This window comes from Mobula hypostoma, chromosome 5 (assembly GCF_963921235.1).
Source record: "Mobula hypostoma chromosome 5, sMobHyp1.1, whole genome shotgun sequence".
NCBI classification, from domain to species: domain Eukaryota; kingdom Metazoa; phylum Chordata; class Chondrichthyes; order Myliobatiformes; family Myliobatidae; genus Mobula; species Mobula hypostoma.
Window position 1 is genome coordinate 165,238,038 of NC_086101.1, and position 26,527 is coordinate 165,264,564.

The window sequence follows — 26,527 nt, forward strand, 5'->3', positions numbered from 1 at the left end:
CGGAGGTTGATAGGTTCTTGATTAATCAGCGTGGCACAGATTACGGGGAAAAGGCATGAGAATGGGATTGAGATAGCCATGATCAAATGGTGGGGCAGACTTGATGGGCCGAATGACCTAATTTTGCGCTAATGTCCTATGGTCTCAAATTTCCTTTGCACCTTCTCTAAAGTCAGTTGTAGTCTAACCAGAGTTTTGTCGATCTGCAGCATTATCTCGAGGCTCTAGAACTCAATCCCCCAACTAATGAAGGCCAAAACACCATACGCCTTCTTAACGAGATAAGATTCCCTGCTACAACTACACTCGTATTGTAAAAGGAAATTTCCACATCCGCTTCCCATTCAGATTCCGTTAACATAATAGCAGGAAATTTGCATAAATTTATGAGGCACATAATTCCTCAGCAAGACAGCTCATGAATGGGGGCATTAAAACATATCGATAAAAAGGTTAGAGGAATTGATTATATTATTCAGTGATGTAACCATCAATGCAACACTTGTTCATCTCTAATTGCCTCTAATTTGAGAAGGGCATTAAGAATCAATGACATAAGTGTGTCTGGAGTTGCATAAAGGCTGTACCAGTTAAGAGAGCTGCTGGAAGTGAACTGGCTAGTCCTGTGTAAAATGATCTGGTAGATAAGGGCTGACCACTTTCTCAGAACTTAGTGCAGCCACTAAAAATAGTTTTACCAGTTTATAAGTAAACATAGGCGATGTGAGAGGTGGTGATGGCACCAGCTGGACTGAAGGAATCAGCCTAGGAGTGGACAGCAATAAAGAAGGCTCATAGAGTTCAAACAAAAACGAGCACCGTAGGGAAAGGAGTTTAGAAAATTGTTGCAGCGAAAATTTGCAATCATGTGGTTTGAACAGCTTATCTGTTTGCGTTACACAACACTACTGTGGGTTAACGATGCTTTTGCTGGCAAGGAAGTCTTGCTGTTGGGTAAATCACAAATTTAGAAAGTCAATATTAAAAACAGTTTGACATCATCTTAGCTCATAAAATGGGAGTTAGTCTCTGTCTTGATGCTGAGGTCTCTGTCAGTCAGGGTCGACCGTGGATGTCACGTCCGGGCTGTCTGGGTATGCAAACCAGGGCAGTACGATGTGGAGAGCAAGCTGTTGCTCATGTGGCAAGCTCCCACCCTCCATGCATCTGATGAACACTAAGGAACGGCAGAGAGCATTACTGTTTGGCACCAGCAGCATCACAGGAGTTGCCAGTCTGTGTTGAACTCAAAGTAGGACTGCCTTCAGGACCCCAGCTCCAGATTTTTTCCTGCTGGGTTTACTCCCAAAGCCTTCCCCATGAGTGGCTATAGCCGTAAGACAGTGGAGGTTTGAGATCAGAGTTTCTGTCTCCCACCAGTCACAGCTGCCGAGCCCCAGCTACCTTAAGCGACTGGTTTTAAGGCATCAATAATCCACCGTTGCCCTTTCTCCTGTCAGTAGAAACACTACTGCCAGGCTTAGTAACTAAGCCACATGTGAAAGCCAGGAGCTGGATTTGGTTGTCAGAGGTCATCTGAGCCACATGCCATCGGGAGCATTTAATAGGTAGTGGGAGCTTGTCCCCACCACCACCCTTGGCTATGACAACCTAAAGGTGATTTCAAATTAAGAGGTAAGGATTTCTAGAAACTCCTGGAATGTTGACTATTAAATTGTTGACATTAGGCTCATATTCAGTAGGGCATCTCCCTTTGGATAGAACGACCATTGCTCCTGAATCAGATCTCCATTAGCTTCAGGCCCTGCTCTCGGAAGATCCAATCCGTGAGGAAAGTTGGACTCTGGTTGAAATAAAGAGGAAAAAAATCCACCATAAGCACAAAAGATATTGCAAATGTATGTAACACTCACAAAATGCTGGAGGAACGCAGCAGGTCAGGCAGCATCTATGGAAAAGAATAAACAGTCGGCATTTTGGGCCAAAACCCTTCCACCTCGTTGCTTGTCACAAAAAAAAAATCACTTTAATATTAGATCATCTTCTGTTATGCACTGTGATGCAAACATAGTGTGGAAGTTGTGACAAGGGTTAAGATAAGGTCCAGGGAAGAATAGAATGCAGTCAGCCCAGGCAAGAAAGGTCTTTGAAGAACTTTGCTTCTCTTTGCACAGCAGGGGCTCAGAGCCATTTGGCATAAGGAAACCGGATAAGGATATTTATGAAAGTGACATTTATTAAAGGTCAGTTACTTTACTAATTATTTAGTACTATTGCCCTTTAACATGGACAAACTACTGGCTATTAATATCTGTATTACCGTAGTGTGATTGGTGCTTGATCATACAAAGAAGGGATTTAAGTATACACAAGGATACCAATTGGTCAGTATCTATTTTCAACTAATCAATTCAGTATTAAAATAGCATTTCTTTGTTCGAACCTCAGGACAGTGGGGTGACAGGGGCCAGGCTGTTCTCCTTGTCCACTGGTAAATAACGTGTGATTGAGGAATGAGTCTGTATTTTCAGAGCCCAGTTCATCAGCAACAGTAATAGATCTCATTGGAGAGGTTCGATCACCAAATTGCAACAAAAATGGTCCGTAAAATCACATGTAATGACAGTAGAGGAACGTGAGTTTGAAAGATGGGAGAGAGTTACCAAGGATGGATGTTAGTGTGGAATAATAACTGCATTTTCCATAAGTAGGGAAAGTATGAGAAGAATTCACTTACACCAGGATGGAGGCTGAGGAGGGGAAGAGCGTTCTGAACAAGTTAGGAGGTATGGGGTCAAGGAACCAGGGCAGAATCCCATGAATGAGATATACTTGATAGGTCCATAAGGGGAGAGAACATCGAGAGAAAGTCCCAAGATCAGGGTTGGGGCTCAGATAGCATTAGGGAAGATTCATGCTGCAGGAAAATGGAAGACATATTGTTTTCTTCAGAGCAGGAACATGCATGAAATTTAACCGGGAAATCTATGAAATTTAACTGGGAATTTTGGAAAAGTCTTGATTTAGTATTGTTTAATATTCTACCATGGAAACTTTTAAGCAATTTTCTTCAACAATCAAGGTACTGGAAAAAAATTCAGTGCTAAAAATTGCAACCATGCTTCGATGTCAGTCACAAACCGCATTGAAGATGTCAGATGACCCCATAATCACAACCTACCAGAGAAGAACTAGGCTGGAAAGAAGTGAGCTATAGTATTGGAGCTACAGTGCTGTTCCCTTTACTGGGACAACATAAATGAGCTTAAATTGTGTAGAATATAGACTGGTTTATATTATTATAAGATTGTATTTAATTAGAAAGATTAAGCAACCTGTGCAGTTCCATGCCTCCTCTAAAGTTACAGGTTAACTGCGAAGTTATAGATCAGCCAAGGAGATCAGGCATGAGTGAAGAAGAAATTAAATCAGAGGTAAAATAACTTGGTAACTTCTCAAATAAGCATTATTTTTGGGTGTGAAGGAACAGGGACAAGCAAGGACAGATTAATTATCGAAGAAAGATTTCATCTCATCCAACTACCTTTTGTCTAAATGTTTTCTGCGTGCGAATTCTGGAAACAAAAGACAAGTATAAATTCAACACAACAAGAATCTTATTTATTTTAACGAAACAGAAAACCATCAAAGGGCTTTCCTGAATTTTATTTGCAGAGTAGATAGTGATTTTCATAATCAAACTGCATACATACAACAGTTTACAGCCAATAACATTCCATTTAACAATACATAGTTCACATTTCATACTTCAAATTACAAATAAAGATTTCTTACCTCCATTATTTTCCGTACTATTTTTTGTAATCATATCATTCACAGTAGTATAGCCAGTTTCAAAAAAAGTGTTGCAACTTGTTAACAATTCTCGAGTGAGAAAATTATATATAGTGCCAAAGTTACAAGTTGATTAAAAGAACACATAAAGTTGTCCCTATCATTCTTCAAGTTCTCTAACTTTTATATGTTTTGCTGTTGAGAAGCATACCTGTAGTTAACCTTGTAAGTCATTTACTACAGTTCCCTTTAACTTTCTATCAGAAGATGCTAGACAACTTCCAATAATCCAGTCAGTGCCTCCCATTTCACTGCAGGTTAGATTAGACAAGTTCCTGCTTAAAGCAAGCTCTCAAATTACTTGTTTTCATTGTCATTTATTGACAAATTAATTAAAAATATATTGTTGTTATTTATTGCGGAATGGATTTAGAAAGCACAACAATTTATTTTGCAGAAATACATTTCCGTTCAATAATGCCGTTAGTGTAATTTAAATTGGTTTCTCTTTAATATATCCATTCTTGGCACTCCCTTGGCCCTCACTCATCCAATAACTGGACAGAAACTGCAAGACTGAAGACCACTTAGTAAGAGTGTTATTTGAAATTTATTCCGGACAGCTGCTGAATAAGTTAATGTTGTGAATATTTGATTTAAATGAACTTGAACTTTGAAATAAACTCTCTCACTTAAAAGAAGTTTTTACTTTTACTTCTAAGAGCCTGTGGTTGTGGTTATAGAACTGAACGTTTCCATAAGCATCAGATTCATGCTCTGAAATGTGACATCCACCAGCATCTACAAAGTTAAAGTCAGATTCAGCATCAGCTGTTTATTTCTTTGTGCACAAGTAATTGACTGAGGATAATTATTTAGTCTTTATTACTTATTTATAATTAGTAAATTATTAATTACAGGCTTTTCCCACTGAGAATGGGTGAGACTGAGACTAGAGGTCATAGGTTAAGGGTGAAAGGTGAGCTATTCAAGGGGAATTTCTTCACTCAGGGTGTTGAGAGTGTGGAACAAGCTGCTAACAAGAGTGATGGATCTGGGTTCGATTGGATGACAATGAGACCAGGGCTGCAGAGTGTTTTGTTGACACTGAGGGAATATTTCCTTATTGTGCGTATAATGGGAAAGATTAACACTGCGTTATAGAACATCAGTGAAACTACATGATGTTTTCTGCAAGGCATTTTGCTGAGGTATACACAAACACACATACACGATCCATGGTAATTGGAGGTTTGGTCCAAGTTTAAGCATGGCTCAATAAATATGGTTCCCACCATATACTGTTTGTTAAAATATAACCCAACACTTTCACTGTATTTGTAAAATAGATGTCCCTATTAGTTAAGCAGAGGGAGATTGCAAAAGTAACTAATTAAAATTACTTACAAATTCCCAACTCGGTACTTACATTTCACATTTAAAGAACTTAAGAGTTACTTTGTTTCAATATTATCTTACAGCATTGACATAATTCTTTGATCCAGTTTTCAGGATTACTTTCTTTTTAATAAGAATACTTTCCATCAAACATTTGAAAATTCACTCCTTCTTCTTCATTCGAGCCCTAGATGGTTCCGTCAATACCAATGGTTCTTGGACGACAGCCGCACTGTATTTTTTATCTAGCAGCTCCACCTCCAGGTGTTGCCCTATTTTGCTGAGTTCCACGGGCACATATGCGAAGGCCACACTCTGTTGTGTGTTGTAACTGTATGCTCCAGATGTAGTGTTACCTACAACCTTAATACACAAGAATAATGCTTCATCAGCTCAATTATCTCGTTAAAGAAATGGCACCTAGGTTTGATTCTTTGGTGAAATTTGTGCTCTCCAACACGACTCACAATAACAGTGGAAGTGAAAGGGATAGCAGACACTAAGTGCTCACATTTGTACATTAGGTGAAACACCAATGCTGTATCTCAAGTCTGTTGCTGCACCAGTGGGGGTATGATTCCACTGACAACAGCAGCCAGTCATATTACATATTAATGATGATTCTATTTAGTTTGAACTCAATGATTTTATACCAAGTTCAGTCATGACAATTTCACATATTTATACAATTGCTTATTTTATTATAATAGTGCCAGTAACGCCTTACTTAAACATGCATCTTACACTTTATGTCGAACTGTTAATCTGCAGGCCATGCCACTCAGGGACATGTGCTAATATTATCTTGTGACTGTATGTGCTGGATTGTAACTCTATGTGCTGTGTGTGACTACATGTACTGTGTTTTGCAACATTAGAACAGATTATTGAGCTTGAATCTATTGTTGTGGAATAATTTAGCTGTCTGCAAGTTGGTCACCATGTTTTCTACAGTAAATACAAGAAACTATTTACTTTGTCAAAGCCATTACTTTGTCAAAGCCATTCCTTTGTCCCTGGTGACACATTTTCCAGTGGTCCAAAATCCAATCTCTCCTCTCTTTTACTCTTCATAAAAAAAGCTTTTGACATCTCCTTTGATATTTTTGATTAGCTTACCTTCATATTTCATCTTTTCTCTCTTTATAGTTTTTTAAATTGTTATCTGTTGGTTTTTAAAAATTTTCCAATCCTCTAACTTCCCACTAACTTTGGCTAGCTCCTCTCTCATGCGTCTGTAATTGCCTTTACTCCACTGTAATACTGACATATCTGACTTTATTTTCTCTCTCTCTCTCAAACTGCAGGATGAATTCTATCATATTATGATCACAGTCTCCCAAGTGTTCCTTTGCCTTAGGCTCCCTAATCATATAATCAAATCTGGTTCATTACACAATACCCAATCCAGAATTCTCTTTCCACTAGTTGGCCCAACCACAAGCTGCTCTAAAAAGCCATCACTTTACAGCACAGGCTGTAAGGTTGTGATGTGATTCCTGCCACAGTCTGTATGAAGTTTGTACAATCTCCCCCTGACAGTGTGAGTTTCCTCCAGGAGCTCCAGTTTCCTCCCCTATTCCAAAGATTAGCGTATGTGAATTGTGTGCGTACTAAGTTGGTGCCAGAAACGTGGCGACACTTGCTCAGCACAATCCTTGTTGATTTGATTTAATGCAAACAACTCAATTTGCTGTATGGTTCGATGGATACAGTACGAGACAAGTAAGGCTAATCTTTACAAAGCTAATCTTTTTTTTAAACTTTTTCTTTTCTGAATAGAATGTTCCCTTCCAGCATAGTTGACTTGGCTCATGCAATGTTGATATCACCCCTTTCCCTTCCTTTAATTATGATGGTGTCCCACTGGATCAATGATCTCACTTAACTGGTTGTTCCTGTTTTTTTTTCGACAGCAGACTAGGTTATGATACTGCTGTTATCATCTAAGTTTCTTCCAGACCAGCTTTAGCCTCTTTACTTGTCCTAATATCACACACATTTGCTCAAAGGTTCATTCTTTCTCTATCGTAACCAACAACCCATCCCCTAGCCCACAGTCTTCCCTTTTGTTCTTTCCTACTTCCCCTTTCTCGGTATTTGTAACGTCTCACATATCTGTCAGGTTGGACATAAGGAATTCAAGTTGCAACATTAACCCTGCTTCTCTCTTCACAGATTTGGAGTGTTTTCAGTATTGTTAAAAAGTTTTGTGTTTCTTATATAGTACTCTTGTATATTGTTTTTCATTGTTATACAATTGTTTTTAATTGAGGAAGACATTTCATTTACCCTGCAGTGGATTATTTCATGCACCACCACTATAATTTGTGCATCTATTAAATGTTTTGTCAGCGGTTAGCGGAGTAGATGTTGCTCCATAATTTCATTATTTCCTCTCTGTTATAAAGAACACTTTGTTCCACCTTTCCACTAATGACAACAATATTTCCCTAAAACAGGATCCTCAACACAGTAAGCATCCCAAATTGCTTTCTAAATGCATTTACAAGCCAAATATGATGTCCAAGCCATGTTTAAGGACTTTCCGGCAGAGACCCAATACATCGATCAGTAGTAGGTGTTAAAGAGTTTAAAAGCAATACACCCAAGGTGCTGGAGGGGTTCCGCAGGTCAGGCAGCATCTATGGATGGGAATAAACAGTCGACACTTAGGGCTGAGATCCTTCATCAGGACTAGTCTCAGAGAGAGATTATGTTTGGATGATGGGGTGAATATATCTCTGTGAGAAGAGTCATGCATGGAGGAAAGGTGTATGCCTGGAGAAGATTTCAGGCAAGGCCCTTAATGGATTTGAAAGCAAGGATAAAAGTATATTAAAATTAAGGCCTTTTCAGCCAGTAGCAAATACAAGGTTCAGTATATTGGATTATCAGGATCTAATGTAGGTTAGGCCATATGCAACAGCATTTTTTATAAGAGGCAGAAGATTAAATTTTGTGTCCTAACGTTACAAAGCATAAGAAAGGTTTGTAGAGCAAGAATAAAGTCTTCTACTTACAATGGCAATCAGTCAGTACTGTAGAGGTCATTGAAATGCCTTTCTGAATTAAATAATTTGGGCTTATGCTTGTCTAACTTGGTGGCTTGCAATTTATTTCTTTATTTAAATATATATTTTTAGGAACAGGCCCTTCCAGCAGCACCTCCCAGCAACACACCCTACTTAACCCTAGCCTAATCACACAACAATTTAGAATGATGAACTAACCTACGTTTTTGAACTGTGCGAGGGAACTGAAGCACGCAGAAGAAACCCATGTGTTCACAGGGAGGATATACAAACTCCTTTCAGAGGACTCTGCAATTGAACTGCAAACTTCAATGCCCCACACTCAAGCTGTAATAACATCATGCTAACTGCCACACAGCACAGGAATAAGGCCTTCAGCCCAAATGGTCCATTCTGACCTCGATTCCCATTAAGCTGGGCCTACACATCTCTGGTCTAAACTACTCCTATCCAAACATCTTTTAAATGTTGTTAATTTACCTGTCTCAACCACTTCCTTCATTCCATATATTGAAAACCTTTGGTTGAAAATGGTGCCCCTCAGGTTCCTATTAAATCTCTCCCCTCCTACCCATGTCCTCTAATTCTGCATTCCCCAACCCTGGGAAAAAAGGTTGTGTGCATTCACCCTATCTATGCCCCTCATGATTTTATACACCTCTGAAATACCATCCCTCATTCTCCCGCACACCAAAGAGAGAAGTCCCAGCCTGCTCAACCTCTCTCCATAACTCAGACCCTCAGTTCCTGGCAACATCCTCAGAAACTTCTTCTGAACTCATTTCATCTTAAAGGCATCCTTCCTATCACAGGATAACCAAATGCAGCCTCACAAAAGTCTTGTGCAACTGCAACACAACATTCCAATCTCTATGTTTGATGTCCTGAATGATGGAGGTTAGCATACCTCATCACCCTCTCTAGCCATGATGTCAATTTCAGTGAACCATGCACTTGTAGTCCTTGGTCACTCCGTTCTAAAGACAATCCTTAGGACCCTACAATTCACTGTGAAAGTTCTACCCTCGTTTATCTTTCCAATATGCAAACCCTGCACTTACCTGAACTGAACTCCATTCAACATTCCTTGGCCCACTTACCCAGCTGGCCCAGATCCTTCTGTAGTTCCTGATAACCATCTTCACTGTCTATGACAGCACCTACTTTAGTCATCTGCAAACTTACTAAGCCTGCCTTGTACATTCTCATCAAAATCATAAATACAGATGACAAACAGCAATGGGTCTAGCCTTGACCCCTGAGGAACACCACTAGTCACGGGCCTCTAGCTAAAAAACAACCTTCCACTATCACCCTCGACTTCCTACTATCAAGCTGATTGTTTATCCAATTAGGCAGCACTCCTTGGATCCCATATGATCTAATGTTTCACGGCAGCTTCCCATGTAGAACCCTACCAAAGGATATACTGTATAACAGGAGTCCCCAACCTTTTTCGCACTGCGGACCGGTTTAATATTGACAATATTCTTGCGGACCGGCGGATGGGGTGGGGGGGCGGGTAGGGTTGCCAACGGACAAGAGTAGCAGTCAAATACGTTGAGTTTACCCAGAGAAAGACTACAATGACCATGAAGCCTTGCGCGGGCACCAGTACGCATCCGATTCCCCCCCCCCCCACAAATCGTTTTCGGCGATTCTGTTCGGGGGTGGGGGGTGATATTAATCACGACCGGAATATAGGTGATAAGTGGCTGATACACTCAGTTTCGTTTCCAAAAGGGTTTATCTAACGAATTTAATATTAAACACACAGCGCATATTTTCCACGCATGAATATAGTGATAAGTCAATTATCAGGGGAGGATAGGGGAGCTTCAAGTAATTGTTGAACGAACTTCCAGTAGGAGTGGCAGAAGCAGGTTCGATATTATCATTTAAAGTTAAATTGGATAGCTATATGGACAGGAAAGGAATGAAGGGTTATGGGCTGAGTGCAGGTCGGTGGGACTAGGTGAGAGTAGCGTTCGGCATGGACTAGAAGGGCAGAGATGGCCTGTTTCCGTGCTGTAATTATTATACGTTTATATAAGTCAATAGCATCATAACATTTTAAGTAACGTTTGGATATTAAACGTACAGCACATATTTTCTCCTTATGAACATATAAAATCATTGCAACACACCAATATCGCTGAATCAGTGGGAGCCCTGGGCTTGTTTCCCTGCAACAAGACGATCCTATCGAGGGGTGATGGGAGACATCGATACTCAAAGGGAGTTCCTTATGTCCAGTCTATTCCGCAATTTAGTTTTCGTTGCATTCAATGCAGAAAACTCTGCTTCGCAGAAAAATGTTGGAAATGAAAGCAACGTTTTCAATGCTTTTGTGGCTATCTCAGGATATTTAGCCTTGACTTTGATCCAGAATGCCGGCAGAAATGTTATGTCAAACATACTTCTCAGCCGGCCGTCATTTGCAAGCTCGAGAAGTTGATCTTCTTCCCACACTGACATGGATGACGTGTGCGTAATGACCTCACGTGCGTTCAAGCTCAATAGTGCGTGACAGAGAATGAGAAAAGGTGCAGCTGAGTAATATCACCAAGTCATATCGTTTCCTCGCGGCCCGGTAACACATGCTTTGCGGCCCGGTGGTTGAGGACCGCTGCTGTATAAAGATTACATCTACCACCCTGTTCTCAGTGACCTTCTTGGACACCTGTTCAAAAAACCCAGTCAAATTCCTGAGACCTGATCTCCCACACACCAAGTCATGCCGACTATCTCTAATCAACCCTTTCTTTCCAAGTGCATGTATAACCTTATCCTTCAGAATCGCCTCCAGTAAACATCCATCACAGATGTTAAGCCTACTGGTCTATAGTTGCCAGGGTTATCTTTTCAGTCCTTAAATAAAAAGGCATAACACTAGCCACCTTTCAGTCTTCCAGCACTTAACCTCTTGCTGACAATGATTCAAGTCTTTACCCACTGCTGATGATTCTTTTTTAATTGCACTTAAATTTTCTTTGGACTCACCTTGCCTTCATACCAAATGGACTCATTTCCTTCAGGATCCACGTTGTCGGTTTGCATGGTGAGGTACACTAGTTTGCGCTTTACCCCCTCTTTCTTAATGTTTCGTAAAGCCTGTTTTCCAATGAATTCGGTTGGCTGAAGGGGAAAAGACAAACACAGTCTAGCTGTTTATACACTATATGAGTAAAATTCTGGATACATTCTCCTTTGTCAAGAAGTTACTAATGCATATGAAAAAGACCATTTATATTTGGCACAACAATACCCTGCATATGATCCTCCTCATGATCCTCTTATTAAAATAGTCATAGTCATACTTTATTGATCCCGGGAGAAATTAGTTTTCGTTACAATTGCACCATAAGTAATTAAATAGTAATAAAACCATAAATAATTAAATAGTAATATGTAAATTATGCCAGGAAATAAATCCAGGACCAGCCTATTGGCTCAGGGTGTCTGACCCTCCAAGGGAGGAGTTATAAAGTTTGATGGCCACAGGCGGGAATGACTTCCTATGACGCTCTGTGTTGCATCTTGGTGGAATGAGTCTCTGGCTGAATGTACTCCTGTGCCCACCCAGTACATTATGTAGTGGATGGGAGACATGCAACTTGGACAGCATCCTCTTTTCAGACACCACCATCAGAGAGTCCAGTTCCATCCCCACAATATCACTGGCCTTACGAATGAGTTTGTTGATTCTGTTGGTGTCTGCTACCCTCAGCCTGCTGCCCCAGCACACAACAGCAAACATGATCGCACTGGCCACCACAGACTCGTAGAACATCCTCAGCATCGTCCAATAGATGTTAAAGGACCTCAGTCTCCTCAGGAAATAGAGACGGCTCTGACCTTTCTTGTAGACAGCCTCAGTGTTCTTTGACCAGTCCAGTTTATTGTCAATTCGTATCCTCAGGTATTTATAATCCTCCACCATATCCACACTGACCCCCTGGATGGAAACAGGGGTCACTGGTGCCTTAGCTCTCCTCAGGTCTACCACCAGCTCCTTAGTCTTTTTCACATTAAGCAGCAGGTAATTCTGTTCACACCATGTGACAAAGTTTACAAAATATGTATTTCATATTCAGTATGACTTTGCACTAAAATGTATCACTTTTGTTGTGTTAGAAATGGTAAGGGGGAATGATAATGTTGAAATGTGACTGTTTGTAATCAGCCCCTGCTAATTACTATGTTCTGATCTTGTTAAGATTTATTTAACTCCTGATAGAATAGAAATGAAAGGGAGGGTAAGAGGATGGGAAAAGAAGATCCAAACAAAATGGGCAGCATTAAATGGATTAACAGTATGGGCATTAAAGTGTAAATGTAGTGGCCCATTTCTGAGTGCAAAATGACTTAATTGGAATGGAGTGAAATAACCCATTGGATGCAATGGGAAAGGGTGGCCGGGACAATGAATTTAATCAATGCAACTGGTGACGATATTTGACATTTATTAATCACTCTTACCTTATTTAACTTGATGAAGTAGTCCAATCCTGCTTCAAAGGCATTTGTGTCACAGTTCATCTGGATGATAAAAAAAATACATACATGTTTTTTTTATAATTACACCCTCAGCAAATCTGGTACTTTACAAATCATACCACAATGCTGAAGGTATATTTATACAAACTGTGAGATGAGGGTTACAAAATAACTTGTATTAGATAATAGCTGCTGAGAAGATCCACTTACTCAGCACCCAAGCAGGGAATCATTTAGAAAATAAATTTGGAGGCGTTTGAATATTCCGGTGTTGAATGAATTGAATGTTGTGTCACTGAACCCCACAGATGGGCGTAGTTAATTCCCAGTTTAGGCTGAGGTAGCTGGTCTCAGTGTAAGTTAGAGATAAACACGCAAACACATGAATATAGGAGCAGGAATAGGGCCACCAAATCCCTAAAGGTTGCCCAGCCATTCAACATGTTCATGGCTGATCTATGCTGGCCTCAACTCCTCCTATGTGGCACTTCCCTAATAATCCACAAGAAAAAAGGCAGCCACTCCTTCACTCAAATGATTTGCAGGTCTTCTGCTGATTTTGTGATCAGATTTGGCTCTGATGACCCTGATTATTGATCCTAAATGTACAAGTTAAGAATGCTTAATTAGACAAAGTAGGAGATGACTCCCAATGCCTGCATATCATCTCCATCTTCATCTTAGGCAGATCCTTCGGACCAAGGATAGCTTTCACTTTATTGTTTGTGCCTTCTGAGGTGGCTAATGAAGTCTACTGCAAACTCCTCCACACATTGGGCAGGTGGGGATTGGTGAGTTGAGCCACCAGTAGTTTGTGAGGTGGTTCATTCCTTGTCCTGCTTACACAAGACTTCTGTGAGCTCTGGATTTACGGTCTCACTTCTCAATACTGTTCTGTACGCTCCTTCTCCACTTGGAGAAGTTGTAGGCCAGGGATTTCTAGGCACTGCTGAGTGGTGTCACAACAAGAACCTCTCACTTGACTCCAGCAAGACCAAGGAGCTGATTATTGATTACAGGAGGAGAAAACTGGAGCTCCTCATGTCATCATCAGGGAATCAGAGGCAGAGAGGGTCAGCTACTTTAAGTTGCCCAGTATTATCATTTCGGAGGATCTGCTCTGGGTCTAGCATATATGTGCCATTACAAAGAAAACATGGCAGTGCCTTTACTTTCTTAGAAGTTTGTGAAACTTCAGCATGCCAGCTAAAACTTCTATAAATGTGTAGTGGAGAGTATAGTGCCTGGTTGCATCACAGCCTGGTATGGAAACACCAATGACCTTGAACAGAAAATCCTACAAAAAACAGTGGATTCAGCCCAGTACATCAGTGTAAAACCCTCCCCACAACTGAGCTGTTGCAGGAAAGCAGCGCCCATTATCAAGGACCCCCACCACCCAGGCCATGTTTTCTTCTCGCTGCTGCCATCAGGACGAAGGTATAGGAGCCTCAGGACCCACACCATCAGGTTCAGGAACAGTTATTACCCCGAACCATCAGGTTCTTCATCCAAAGGGGATAACTTCACTCACCCCAGCATCAAACTGTTCCCACAAGCTATGGACTTACTTCATTTATTACTATTATTACTATCTCTTATTTATTAATTATTATTATTTTCTTTTTGCAGCTATCTATTATTACTATCTCTTATTTTATTAATTATTATTATTTTCTTTTCTTTTCTTGTTGCCTTTTGCGCAATATTTCTTTGTCCGTCTTGTTGTGTGCATTTTTTACATTAATTTTATTGTTTCTTTGCATTTACATTGAGTACCTGCAAGAAAATGAATCTCAGGTTGTCTATGGCGGCATAAATGTACTTTGAGATGCTTTGACCTTAGTGGGGATATTGCAGTCTTTTTCAGGGAGTTTTGAGCACATCTCACAGTCTGTCTGTCAATTTCTTTCCACGATACAGCTCAGAATAGTGTCTATATATGAATACAGCTTGGAAGTTTAGAGATGGAAGGAAGAGAAGAGGTGTATGGTGTGTGCTGTTGGCAGTGTTGGCCGGTAGGCAATTGTTTTGAGTAATGAGGGAGTAGGTGGAATAATTGTTGAAATAGAAGACATGGGAAATTGACTTGGCTTTCCAGCTCTTTGCTTGTTGCATCAATCAAATAAAATTCAATCCTAAGTCTGAATAACACTAATTAAGGAAGCCCAGACCTATCCCGTTCCCATGTCTAAATATCTTGAGTCATAGAGTGACAAAGCATAGAAACAGGCCCTTCAGACCAACTCATCTGTGCTGACCAACTATTCCCACTTGCCTATATTTGGGCCATTTCCCTCTAGACTCCTCTTATCCATGTACTTATCCAAGGTTGATGATGTTGAGAACTCACCAGGAAACACCCCAAGCAACACCTATCCATCCTCTATTAATTCTTCATGACATAGGCAGTATTAAGATGTGGGATTTAATCAAATCATAAGAATTAATAACAGTTCTCATGACTTTCGCCACATGCATGCCAGCATGTGAACAATACTCAGACTGACCATTGTGGGGCAGAACAGGTTTAATTCTGCACCAGAATCTTTAGAGTACAAAAAGAGATCAGTTCATGCTCTTGGCTGTGTTAATTCCATTGAACACAAATATATTGTGAAGAGGTTGATTATGAAAAGGTTTCAGAGGGAGTTGTACACCTCTGTTTATTTCCAGCACTGCGAAACTTTATTGTCCATATCAAAATCCAAGAGAGTGATTTTGATTTAAATCCAGCCCATCTATGAACGAGGCATTCAAAGGGTCGTACCAAGATCTCAGTCTTGTTTAATTTCCACCTATAGTTATTTAACTGGATCTTTAGTTCTGTTGAGATATCTGTCTGGCTCAGGGACTTTTTTTTTCTCTAATGACCTGATATGGGAAGAAGTTTTTCATCTAGGGTGAATCCTAAACTAACAGCCAAATATAAAAGAGGTTACCAGTAAGTGGAACAGGTAAATAAGAAATTCCTTTACTTAGAAAGCAAGTAGAAAATGGAATTCCCTAATGTGTGGTTTAAAACAGAAAAAGCTGGGGATACTCAACAGGTCGGGCAACAAAGTTAAGAGACAAAGAAAGTTAACACTTTTGGTCAATAATCCTCAATCAGTTCATTGACATGAAATTTTGACTACCTGCTGAGTATTTCCAACATTTTCCGGTTTTAATTCACCGGCAGTTTTTTTTGTCTTTTTTTTTTATCCCTGGTGTGTGAAGAGCATGAGTCAAATAGCTTAGATTCTCCCCAAGTGAGATGAGACCAGGAAACACAGGAGACTACATATGTTGAAATTTGGAACAAGAAACAAACTGCCTGAGGATCTCAGCAGGTCAGGAATCTGTGGAGGCAGATGAATGTTTCAAGTTGGTATCCTATAACAGAACAGCATATGAAAGAACAGAGAAAAGGAAATGGAAAGGAAAGAGTGGGGAGGGCAACTATGTCCTTCTCCCCCACAAAATACTTTTGAATCTTTCCTCTGAAGTTTACTGCAGAGACTATGGGCAGTCTGGCTCCTGGCTCCAAATTTTACCTGCCCAAACCAAATCCTGTCAAATAGAATCTGACAAAAACCCAAGAGTTAAAATAATCTGCTCTCCAAAATGATGACACCTAGTAGGTTACATGCTTTTGTTCCCTTTACATGCTTCTACTTAAACTGCATTCCACTTGTTTTATCTTTTTAATGTAGGAGTTTTGAGACTCTCCTTATGTGTAGGTGCTTTTCTCAATCCCCAGAGGGTTAGAAAGAAACATATTTCATACTGACCTCTGCTCCCCAACCTCGAAATGCTTTCTCAAGCCGCAAAGAGTTCATGGCATATGCTCCAAAGTTGTCGATTCCAAATTCCTGGCCTGCTTCCATGATAGCATGATAGAGGGCAGCAGTGTCCTCTCGCTTGAGATACAGTTCCCAGCCAAGCTCACCTAGAGTGACAGTTGAGAAAGCAGTCAACCCTAAAGCATGTCTAGTGAATTAATATGATTGAGCTTCACATAATAAGAGCAAGAGCAAAGATGTCACTTTTACCCTTCTTTGACCCACTTGGGGAATCCAGGCATTACTAACTTCCCAATACATTGTAACTCTGTTGTGGGAGATTAGACTGGAAATGAAGGTGGTCATAACTGCACTGCAAGGTATAATGAAACCTCAAGTACTTACCTTGCTTTAACTTTTTCTATTAATGTAACAACATTTATATTATTACTTATTAATGTGCAATGATCTTTATATTGGAGAGGAGTTCGAATACAGAACATAGAACCTAGATCATTACATCATAATGTTGTGCTGAACCAATTAAACTAATAATCAAATGGCTAACTAAATTAATTTCTTCTGCCTACACAATGTTTATATCCTTCCATTTTCCTCATTCATGTGCCTATATAAACGCCCCTTAGAAGTTTCTAATGTTTCTGCCTCTATCACCCCAGGCATCACATTCCAAGCACCCACCACTCTGTGTAAAAGGCTTGCCCCTCACGTCTCCTTTGAAATTACCCCCCCCACCTTAAAATGCCCTATGATATTAGAGATTTCAACCTTTGGAAAAGTATGTTGCCTGTCTATTCCATCTATTTTTCTCATGATCTTGTAAACCTCTATCAGATCTCCCCTTCAGCCTCCAGCACTCCAGGGAAAACAGCTCAACTGCGTCCAATCCCTTGTTTTAGCACAGGCCCTCCACTCGAGGTAACACCATGGTCAACCTATTTCTGCACCCTCTCCAAAGCCTTAACATCCTTCCGATAATGGGGTGACCAGAGTTTTATAAAGCCGAACTAGACCGTAACCTCTTCACTTTTGAACTCAATGCCTTGACTAACAAAGGCAAATATGCCATATGCTTTCTTAACCACCCTATCAATCTGTGTAGCCACTTTCAGAGAGCTGGCAACTTGGACCACAAGATCCCTTTGTTCATCAACACTGTTAAGGATCTTGCCTTAACAGTGTACTGTCTCTTTGCGTTTGACCTATCAAGGTGCAACACTTCATATTTGGCTGTGTTAAATTCCATCTGCTATTTCTCCACCCGTATCCACAACTGATGTATATCCTGTAGCATTCTTTGCCAGTCATCTTTGCTATCCACAACACCACCAGGCTTCATATCATCTGCAAAGTTACTAATGCACTCATCAACATTTTCATCCAGATTGTGTATGTACACAATGAACAACTGAGATCCTAGTACTAGGTTTCCCCCGCCATCCGAAGGTACAGCGTTCGTATGAAACAGTTCGTAAGCCGAAATGTCGTAAAGCGAAGAAGCAATTACCATTTATTTATATGGGAAAATTTTGTGAGCATTCGCAGACCCAAAAATAACCTACCAAATCACGCCAAATAACACATAAAACCTAAAATAACAGTAACATATAGTAAAAGCAGGAATGATATGATAAATACACGGCCTTAATAAAGTAAAAATACTTCTCTACAGCGATCGCCTGCACAGATCTCTGTAGCAAAAATCTCACGCAAGCACTCTCGGCAGAAAATCTCACGCAGGCGCTGTTGGCATAAATGCGCTCTCCAGTAACCAGTAACCTTTAAACTATGAAGCTGCCAAATCTACCAAATAACACATAAATATACACAGCCTATAGAAAGTTGAAATAATGTATGTACAGTGTAGTATCACTTACCAGAATTGGGAAGACATCGAGCACACTGATGATGGTGTGTTAGACTGAGTTGTCGCAGGCTGGGTGGTGCAGTGGCCCCCACCCTCTGGGCCGTCGACCCGATACATTGCCGCGAAGAACGCAGGGGTAGCTGGGAGGCATCGGCACTGATCTGGGCCGACAATTATGTGCTAGGCGGCACCTAATTAATTAGCGTGTTTATTTCGGCTTTTTTCTTAAAGATGTGCTGTGTGCGTCCCGGCTACCGTTGCATTTTCCGCAAATCGGTATCTGTCCGTGGCCCGGGGGTTGGGGTGGTGGGACACTGGGGTGTCATCTCATCGTCGATCAGGGGAGGCAGCTCATCTTCTCCTATGACTGCCTGCCTCGATGTCGAAGGTCGAGGTTCGTCATCTGCTGTGGCTGATGTGGAAGGCTTGCTTTTCTGCTGAGCCTTGCGCATTTTTCTATCACACAGTTCTTTAACAAGGACTCAGATTGTAAAATCTGCCCCCAGTCATCCACGGAAATGATAGAACCCAATTCCTGTTCCCAATCTACCCTAATCTTATCAAATGGAGCTTTCCTAAGTTTCATAATTAGTCAATACTTCCTCTATCTGTGCTAAACATTCCCTAATTCAATTTAAAGTTGTTCATAGAGCACATATGTCCAAAGATAAATTAGCTCATTTTTATTCTCATATTAATCCTTTTTGTGATAGATGTCCGGGGCAGATAGCCTCTTTAACTCATATGTTTTGGTCTTGTATATAGATATCTCTCCTCACCCTATTACTGCTATCTTTGGATTACCTAAAATTTCCAGTAATCTTTCTCCTTCAGCCCGTAGAATGATTGCATTTCTTACTTTAATGGCGAAAAGATGTATCTTACAACATTGGAAAGAGCTTAATGCTCCAACTACCTTTTTTTGGTTTTCTCAGACGATATTATGCTTGAATTTGGAGAAAATTAGAAGCAATCTCTATGATTCCTCACTTAAATTTGAACAGACCTGGAGATCTTTTATTCAATATTTTCATTTAATGTAATTTTTTTCTTCTCTTTTTTGTTCCTTATTTATATTCTCTTCTTGTTTTTTTTTACTGTTTTTAATGGAGGTCGGGTTTGAGGACGTGATTTTAAGTTCTTTAACTCTGCTTGGTTCCAAGTTAGCCCATTGCTTTGCTTTGCTTTTAGTTTAGCTGCACGGTGGGTTTTTTTTTGGGTTTTTTTTTCCTTTTCTCTATTGATATATATATATATATATATAAATTAGTACACTATTATGTTACCTTATTATGTTATGTTTAAATTACATTGTATCATTTTTTTATCTGTATTAATATCTCCTGTAATTTTATTATATTCTAACAGTATATTAGTGCCTATATGGCTTACCTTTTTGTATACTTATTCAATAAAAAGATTTAAAAAGAAAGAAAGGACTCAAACCATCCTGCAAATATCTCCTAAACCGACATGCCCTTTCAAAATTAAAGTCGTACTTTATCATTACTCATTCGGTTTCGATTGTTATCCTTTTTTCTTCCAATTGCATCAGCTCTTCATCTGTCAGTTCTTGGTGAAGGGATGCCAAAACCTCTTCAACATCATATTCGTCAGCTTCCACAAGCCAAATTCACGTTGTCCTTACTTCGTTCACCGCGATCGAAACGCTTAATTATGTCTAGTTTTACCGTAAGTGTAACACCCTTACGAGCTCTTTCAGGCTTTTCCGATACCATAGAGCTCATCTTGCAAACGGCTGCTCACAGGCTCATGTTAAAGCAAAGCAGTTCCCAATCCGGGGGAGAGTGGCTGCTCGGGGCACGCTCTGCCTTTTATCGTGCACTGATTTTTTATTGCGCGCTGAATTTTTATCGCGCGCTGAATTTTTTTTCTTAACAGTGAAAACACCTACTGAAAGCGAAAACAGGGTACTAATGTAGGTCTTTTGTAACAGTGAGGTTTCATAAAGCGAACGTTCGAAAAGCGGGGGACACCTGGTATAGATCCCTGTGGTACACCACTGATTACAGACCTCCAGTTAGAATAAGTCCTTTTGACCACTACACTGTCTTCTACGGGCAAGCCAGTTCTGAATTGAAACAGCCAATTAACAATGGATCCTGTGCATCTTAATCTCCTCTGTGAGATTCTTCTGAGAGACCTTGCCAAATGCCTTACCAAAATCCATATAAATAACAACCACAGCTCTGTCTTCATCAATCACCCTCGAGTGGTCCTACCCTCTTTCTAGTTATTCTCTTGCTTCTGATGTATGTATAGAATGCTTTGGGATCCTACTTGCCAAGGATTTGTCATGGCCTCTCCCTGGCTTTCCCAATTCCCTTCTTGAGTTCTTTTCTGGCTTCCTTATAATCCTCAAGGGCTCTGTTAGATTCTAGCTTCCTAAGCTTTACATTATTTTCCTTTTTCTTCTTGACTAAATTGATTACCTCGCTCATCATCCAAGGTTCACTTGCCTTGCCATTCTTGTCTCTTCTTCTTACTTGAGCATACCTGTCCTGTAATCTATGCAGTTGGTCTTTAAACACACTCCACATGATAGATATGGACTTGCCCAAAAACAGCTTTTCTCAATTAACTGTCCATAGTTCAGGGGTTCCCAAACAGGGGTCCACAGATCCCTCAGTTAATGGTCCTGTCATAAGGCGGTGTCTGGGAATGGACCCAAGTGCAAGACACAGACGCTGAAGTACTAGGGACAGGACTAGGATATAGGCTGAGGACAAGGACATGGACACAAAAACCGGGAACCCGGAACAGGACTGGACAAGAGAGCTAGGAGCCCGGTCTTGGACTCCGAGCCAGAGACTGGACAAGGACCCAGTACCTGGGTCTTGCCTTTGGCTCGGACCCCAGAACTAGGCAAGGACGAAGCTTGGCAGGCAGGCAGGACAAGGCTGGAGTCTTCAGGCTTGAAGCTAGAGGTGAGGCTTGGCAGGAGGCAGGAGGCTGGAGTCTTCAGGTTTGAGGCTATAGGCTAGAGACTTGAGGCGAGGCTTGGCAGGAGGCAGGAGGCTGGAGACTTGAGGCGAGGCTTGGCAGGAAGCAGGAGACGAGGCGAGGCTTGGCAGGAGGCAGGAGGCTGGAGATTTGAGGTGAGGCTTAGCAGGAGGCAAGAGGCTAGAGGCTAGAGATGAGGCGAGGCTTGGCAGGATGCTGGAGACTGGAGACTTGAGGCGAGGCTTGGCAGGAGGCAGGAGGCTGGAGACTTGAGGCGAGGCTTGGCAGGAGGCTGGAAACTTGAGGCGGGACTTGGCAGGAGGCAGGAGGCTAGAGGATAGAGACTTGAGGCAAGGCTTGGCAGGAGGCAGGAGGCTAGAGGCTAGAGACTTGAGGCGAGGCTTGGCAGGAGGCAGGAGGCTGGAGACAAGGCGAGGCTTGGCAGGAAGCAGGAGACGAGGCGAGGCTTGGCAGGAGGCAGGAGGCTGGAGATTTGAGGTGAGGCTTAGCAGGAGGCAAGAGGCTAGAGGCTAGAGATGAGGCGAGGCTTGGCAGGATGCTGGAGACTGGAGACTTGAGGCGAGGCTTGGCAGGAGGCAGGAGGCTGGAAACTTGAGGCGAGGCTTGGCAGGAGGCAGGAGGCTGGAAACTTGAGGCGAGGCTTGGCAGGAGGCAGGAGGCTAGAGGCTAGAGACTTGAGGTGAGGCTTGGCAGGAGGCAGGAGGCTGGAGACGAGGTGAGGCTTGGCAGGAGGCAGGAGGCTGGAGTCTTCAGGCTTGAGGCTATAGGCTAGAGACTTGAGGCGAGGCTTGGCAGGAGGCTAGAGGCTAGAGATGAGGCGAGGCTTGGCAGGAGGCAGGAGGCTAGAGACTTGAAGCGAGGCTTGGCAGGATGCTGGAGATTGGAGACTTGAGGCGAGGCTTGGCAGGAGACAGGAGGCTGGAGACTTGAGGCGAGGCTTGGCAGGAGGCAGGAGGCTAGAGGCTAGAGACTTGAGGCGAGGCTTGGCAGGAGGCAGGAGGCTGGAGACGAGGCGAGGCTTGGCAGGAGGCAGGAGGCTAGAGGCTAGAGACTTGAGGCGAGGCTTGGCAGGAGGCAGGAGGCTAGAGGCTAGAGACTTGAGGCGAGGTTTGGCAGGAGGCAGGAGGCTGGAGACAAGGCGAGGCTTGGCAGGAAGCAGGAGACGAGGCGAGGCTTGGCAGGAGGCAGGAGGCTGGAGATTTGAGGTGAGGCTTAGCAGGAGGCAAGAGGCTAGAGGCTAGAGATGAGGCGAGGCTTGGCAGGATGCTGGAGACTGGAGACTTGAGGCGAGGCTTGGCAGGAGACAGGAGGCTGGAGACTTGAGGCGAGGCTTGGCAGGAGGCAGGAGGCTGGAAACTTGAGGCGAGGCTTGGCAGGAGGCAGGAGGCTGGAGACGAGGCGAGGCTTGGCAGGAGGCAGGAGGCTGGAGTCTTCAGGCTTGAGGCTATAGGCTAGAGACTTGAGGCGAGGCTTGGCAGGAGGCTAGAGGCTAGAGATGAGGCAAGGCTTGGCAGGAGGCAGGAGGCTAGAGACTTGAAGCGAGGCTTGGCAGGAGGCAGGAGGCTGGAGACGAGGCGAGGCTTGGCAGGAGGCAGGAAGCTGGAGTCTTCAGGCTTGAGGCTATAGGCTAGAGACTTGAGGCGAGGCTTGGCAGGAGGCAGGAGGCTGGAAACGAGGCGAGGCTTGGCAGGAGGCAGGAGGCTGGAGACGAGGCGAGGCTTGGCAGGAGGCAGGAGGCTGGAGTCTTCAGGCTTGAGGCTATAGGCTAGAGACTTGAGGCGAGGCTTGGCAGGAGGCTAGAGGCTAGAGATGAGGCGAGGCTTGGCAGGAGGCAGGAGGCTAGAGACTTGAAGCGAGGCTTGGCAGGAGGCAGGAGGCTGGAGACGAGGCGAGGCTTGGCAGGAGGCAGGAAGCTGGAGTCTTCAGGCTTGAGGCTATAGGCTAGAGACTTGAGGTGAGGCTTGGCAGGAGGCAAGAGGCTAGAGACTTGAAGCGAGGCTTGGCAGGAGGCAGGAGGCTGGAAACTTCAGGCGAGGCTTGGCAGGAGGCAGGAGGCTAGAGGCTAGAGACTTGAGGCGAGGCTTGGCAGGAGGCAGGAGACTGGAGTCTTCAGGCTTGAGGCTATAGGCTAGAGACTTGAGGCGAGGCTTGGCAGGAGGCAAGAGGCTAGGGGCTAGAGACTTGAGGCGAGGCTTGGCAGGAGGCTAGAGATGAGGCGAGGCTTGGCAGGAGGCAGGAGGCTAGAGACTTGAAGCGAGGCTTGGCAGGAGGCTGGACACTGGAGACTTGAGGCGAGGCTTGGCAGAGGCAGGAGGCTGGAGACCTGAGGCGAGGCTTGGCTGGAGGCAGGAGGCTGGAGACCTGAATCGAGGCTTGGCAGGAGGCAGGAGACCTGAGGCGAGGCTTGGCTGGAGGCAGGAGGCTGGAGACCTGAGGCGAGGCTTGGCAGGAGGCAGGAGGCTGGAGACTTGAGGTGAGGCTTGGCAGGAGGCAGGAGGCTGGAGACTTGAGGCGAGGCTTGGCAAGAGGCAGGAGGTTGGAGACTTGAGGCTAGGCAGGAGGCTGGAGTCTCCAGGCTTGAGGCTAGGCAGGAGGCTGCAGTCTCCAGGCTTGAGGCTAGACAGGCTCCTCCTGGGCAGGGCACGGTACTCCTGGGCAGGGCGCGGATCACCACCCGATGGAGGCATGGGACAGGAAGGGACAGAATCAACCACAGGTAACGGCAAGACGGCCTGGCTTACCCGACGGAGGCAAGGGACAGGAAGGGACAGAACCAACCGCAGGTAACGGCAAGACGGCCTGGCTTACCCGATGGAGGCAAGGGACAGGAAGGGAGCTAGGTACAGGGAGGCTCCAGGACAAGACTGCAGGTGAGACGAGGCGAGAGTTACCAGCAAGACAAGGCAAGGCTTCAGGCAATGCAAGGCGAGACGAGAACTTCAGGCGAGGTGAGAGTTACCGGCAAGGCAAGGCAGGGCTTCTGGTGAGGAAACAGAAGGCAGAGGAAGGGATACAAGGAGTAAGGACAAGAACAATCCAGCACCCACGCCCTGGTCTCTGAAGGTACTTATGCAGCCAGCCCCAACGAGCATCAGCTGCCTCAATTAGAACTCAAGAACAGAAACAGGGTTGACAGGTAAACCTGGAGCAAGGGTCGATGGACCGGACCGTGAACCGGAATACGGACTTCACGGACCGGACCATGACAGGTCCATGGGAACCCCTGCCCTAGTTCCTGCCTAATACTCTTGTAATTTGCTCTTCTCCAATATAGTACTCTTCCGCAAGGTCCATACCTATCTATAGCCATTTTAAAACTTAAGGAGTTGTGGTCACTTTTCCCAAACTGTTCTACCACTGAAAAATTGGTCACCTGACCAGGCTCATTACCCAACACCAGGGGCAGTACAGCCCACCCTCTTGTTGGACTATCTACATATTGCTTTAAGAAAACTTCCTGGGTTCACCTAACAAATTCTGCCCCATCTAAACCTCTTTCACTTGGAAGGTTCCAGTTTACATTAGGGAAGTTGAACCCTATTTTTTGCACCCTTCGTTAATCTGCCTGCATATCTGTTCCTCAATGTCCTGGTGGCTATTGCAGGGTCTGTAGTACAATCCCATCAGAGTGATTGCACCCTTCCTATTTTAGAGTTCTATCCATATAGACTCAGTGGATGAGCCTTCCATTATCTTCCCTCTGAGTGCAGCTGTAATATTTTACATCATTCTCTATCTTTTCTAAAACATCAAAACCCTGGAATGTTAAATACCCATTCCTGTCACTCCCTCAACCAAGTCTCTGTAATAGGCATAACATCATAGTTCTATGTACTGTTCCATGCTTGAAGTTCATTACCTTTACCCCTCCTAGCAATAAAATGCACACGCTTCAAGTTATTTCTTACTTGCTCCTGCCTGTTTTTACTGGCATTGACATCTACCTTCCTCCCCATCCCTCTGGTTCCCAACCCCTGCAAAACTAGATAAAACCCTCCCAAGCAGCATTAGCAAATCTCCTGGCCAGCATATTGGTTCCCCTTCAGTTATGTAATTATCAGAGAAACCATTAGGCACCCTGCAATCCCACATCTCAAAGGAGGAGTCATTCCGCTGCGCTAACCTACCATCTTGACTACACTTGTTATACCTTTGGCTCTAAATTCTTAAGATTAAGTTCCACAGTCAGATAAATTATTCCAAAAGACTCAGCACCCTTAGTCTCTTGCCTGTTCTCACCGAAGCTTGTTGAGGCAAAGCCTCCCACTCTAACCGTGGCCCATTCACACAATGGCCGCTCTGCTTATTCCTTGCTTCTTTTTATTGGACCTTGCTAAGTTACTCATAAACCCAGCAACCTCCCACTCCACAGACAAGTCGTGACAAGCCCTGCTCACTCTTTAAAGCTCTCGCGTAATGTCTTCAAGGAACTGTCTCCAACTCAATTTGTGATCTCCCATTCCGCAGATTTACTTTTCTATTCCATCTGTCCAATCATGAGGAGGATCAACCTCAGAATAATACTCTAGTTGTGAGCTAACAGCACAGGTACAGTTCAATAAATGAAGTAAATGACTCATTATGACTCCTGCAAACTGTGCAGAAGACAACATCTTTAATGCTTCTCCTTTAGACGTGGAGAATATAAACACGAAATATCAGCAAGAAAAGACCTTTTGGTCTTTTCAGGGTGATCTTCTCTTTCATCTCCTCTTCTCTGCATTTTATTTAGACCTCTTAAAACTCTTAATACCCAATAATCTTTGAATCTCAGACTAGAATATAGTGATTGAGCATAGATAGATGACTATACTTCATTAGGAGTTGAGGAGATTTGGCATGTCATTAAAGACTCTAGCAAATTTTTACAGATGTACCTTGAGAGCATTTGATTGGTTGTGTCACAGTATTGGAAAAGGGTTGTAGATTCAGCTAGCTCCATCATGGGCACTAGCCTCCCCACCACTGGGGACATCTTCAAAAGCCGATGCCTCAAGAAGGTAGCACCCATCATGTACGACCCTCACTATCCGAGACATGCACTCTTTTTGTCACTCTCATCAGGAGAGAAGTACAGGAAGTTGAAAATATACACTCAATGTTTTAAGAACGGCACTTCCCCTCCGCCATCAGATTTATATAAGAAATAGGAGCAGGAGTAGGCCACCTGGACCATCAAGCCTGCTCCGCCATTCAATAAG

General features: G+C 43.2%; 1 protein-coding gene across 1 annotated transcript in view; it reads right to left on the reverse strand.

Annotated features, from left to right (window-relative positions):
• Window positions 1-3,582: 3,582 nt before the first annotated feature.
• The window catches only part of dmgdh (dimethylglycine dehydrogenase), a 129,879-nt gene continuing 106,934 nt past the window's right edge, over window positions 3,583-26,527 (reverse strand). Inside the window, exons 13-16 of the mRNA XM_063049319.1 lie at window positions 16,463-16,620; window positions 12,672-12,731; window positions 11,193-11,327; window positions 3,583-5,517 (exon numbers count right to left, since the gene is read on the reverse strand). Coding sequence (XP_062905389.1) covers window positions 5,317-5,517; window positions 11,193-11,327; window positions 12,672-12,731; window positions 16,463-16,620 — 554 coding nt within the window. The 3' untranslated portion in view covers window positions 3,583-5,316. The remainder of the gene's footprint in view (window positions 5,518-11,192; window positions 11,328-12,671; window positions 12,732-16,462; window positions 16,621-26,527) is intronic.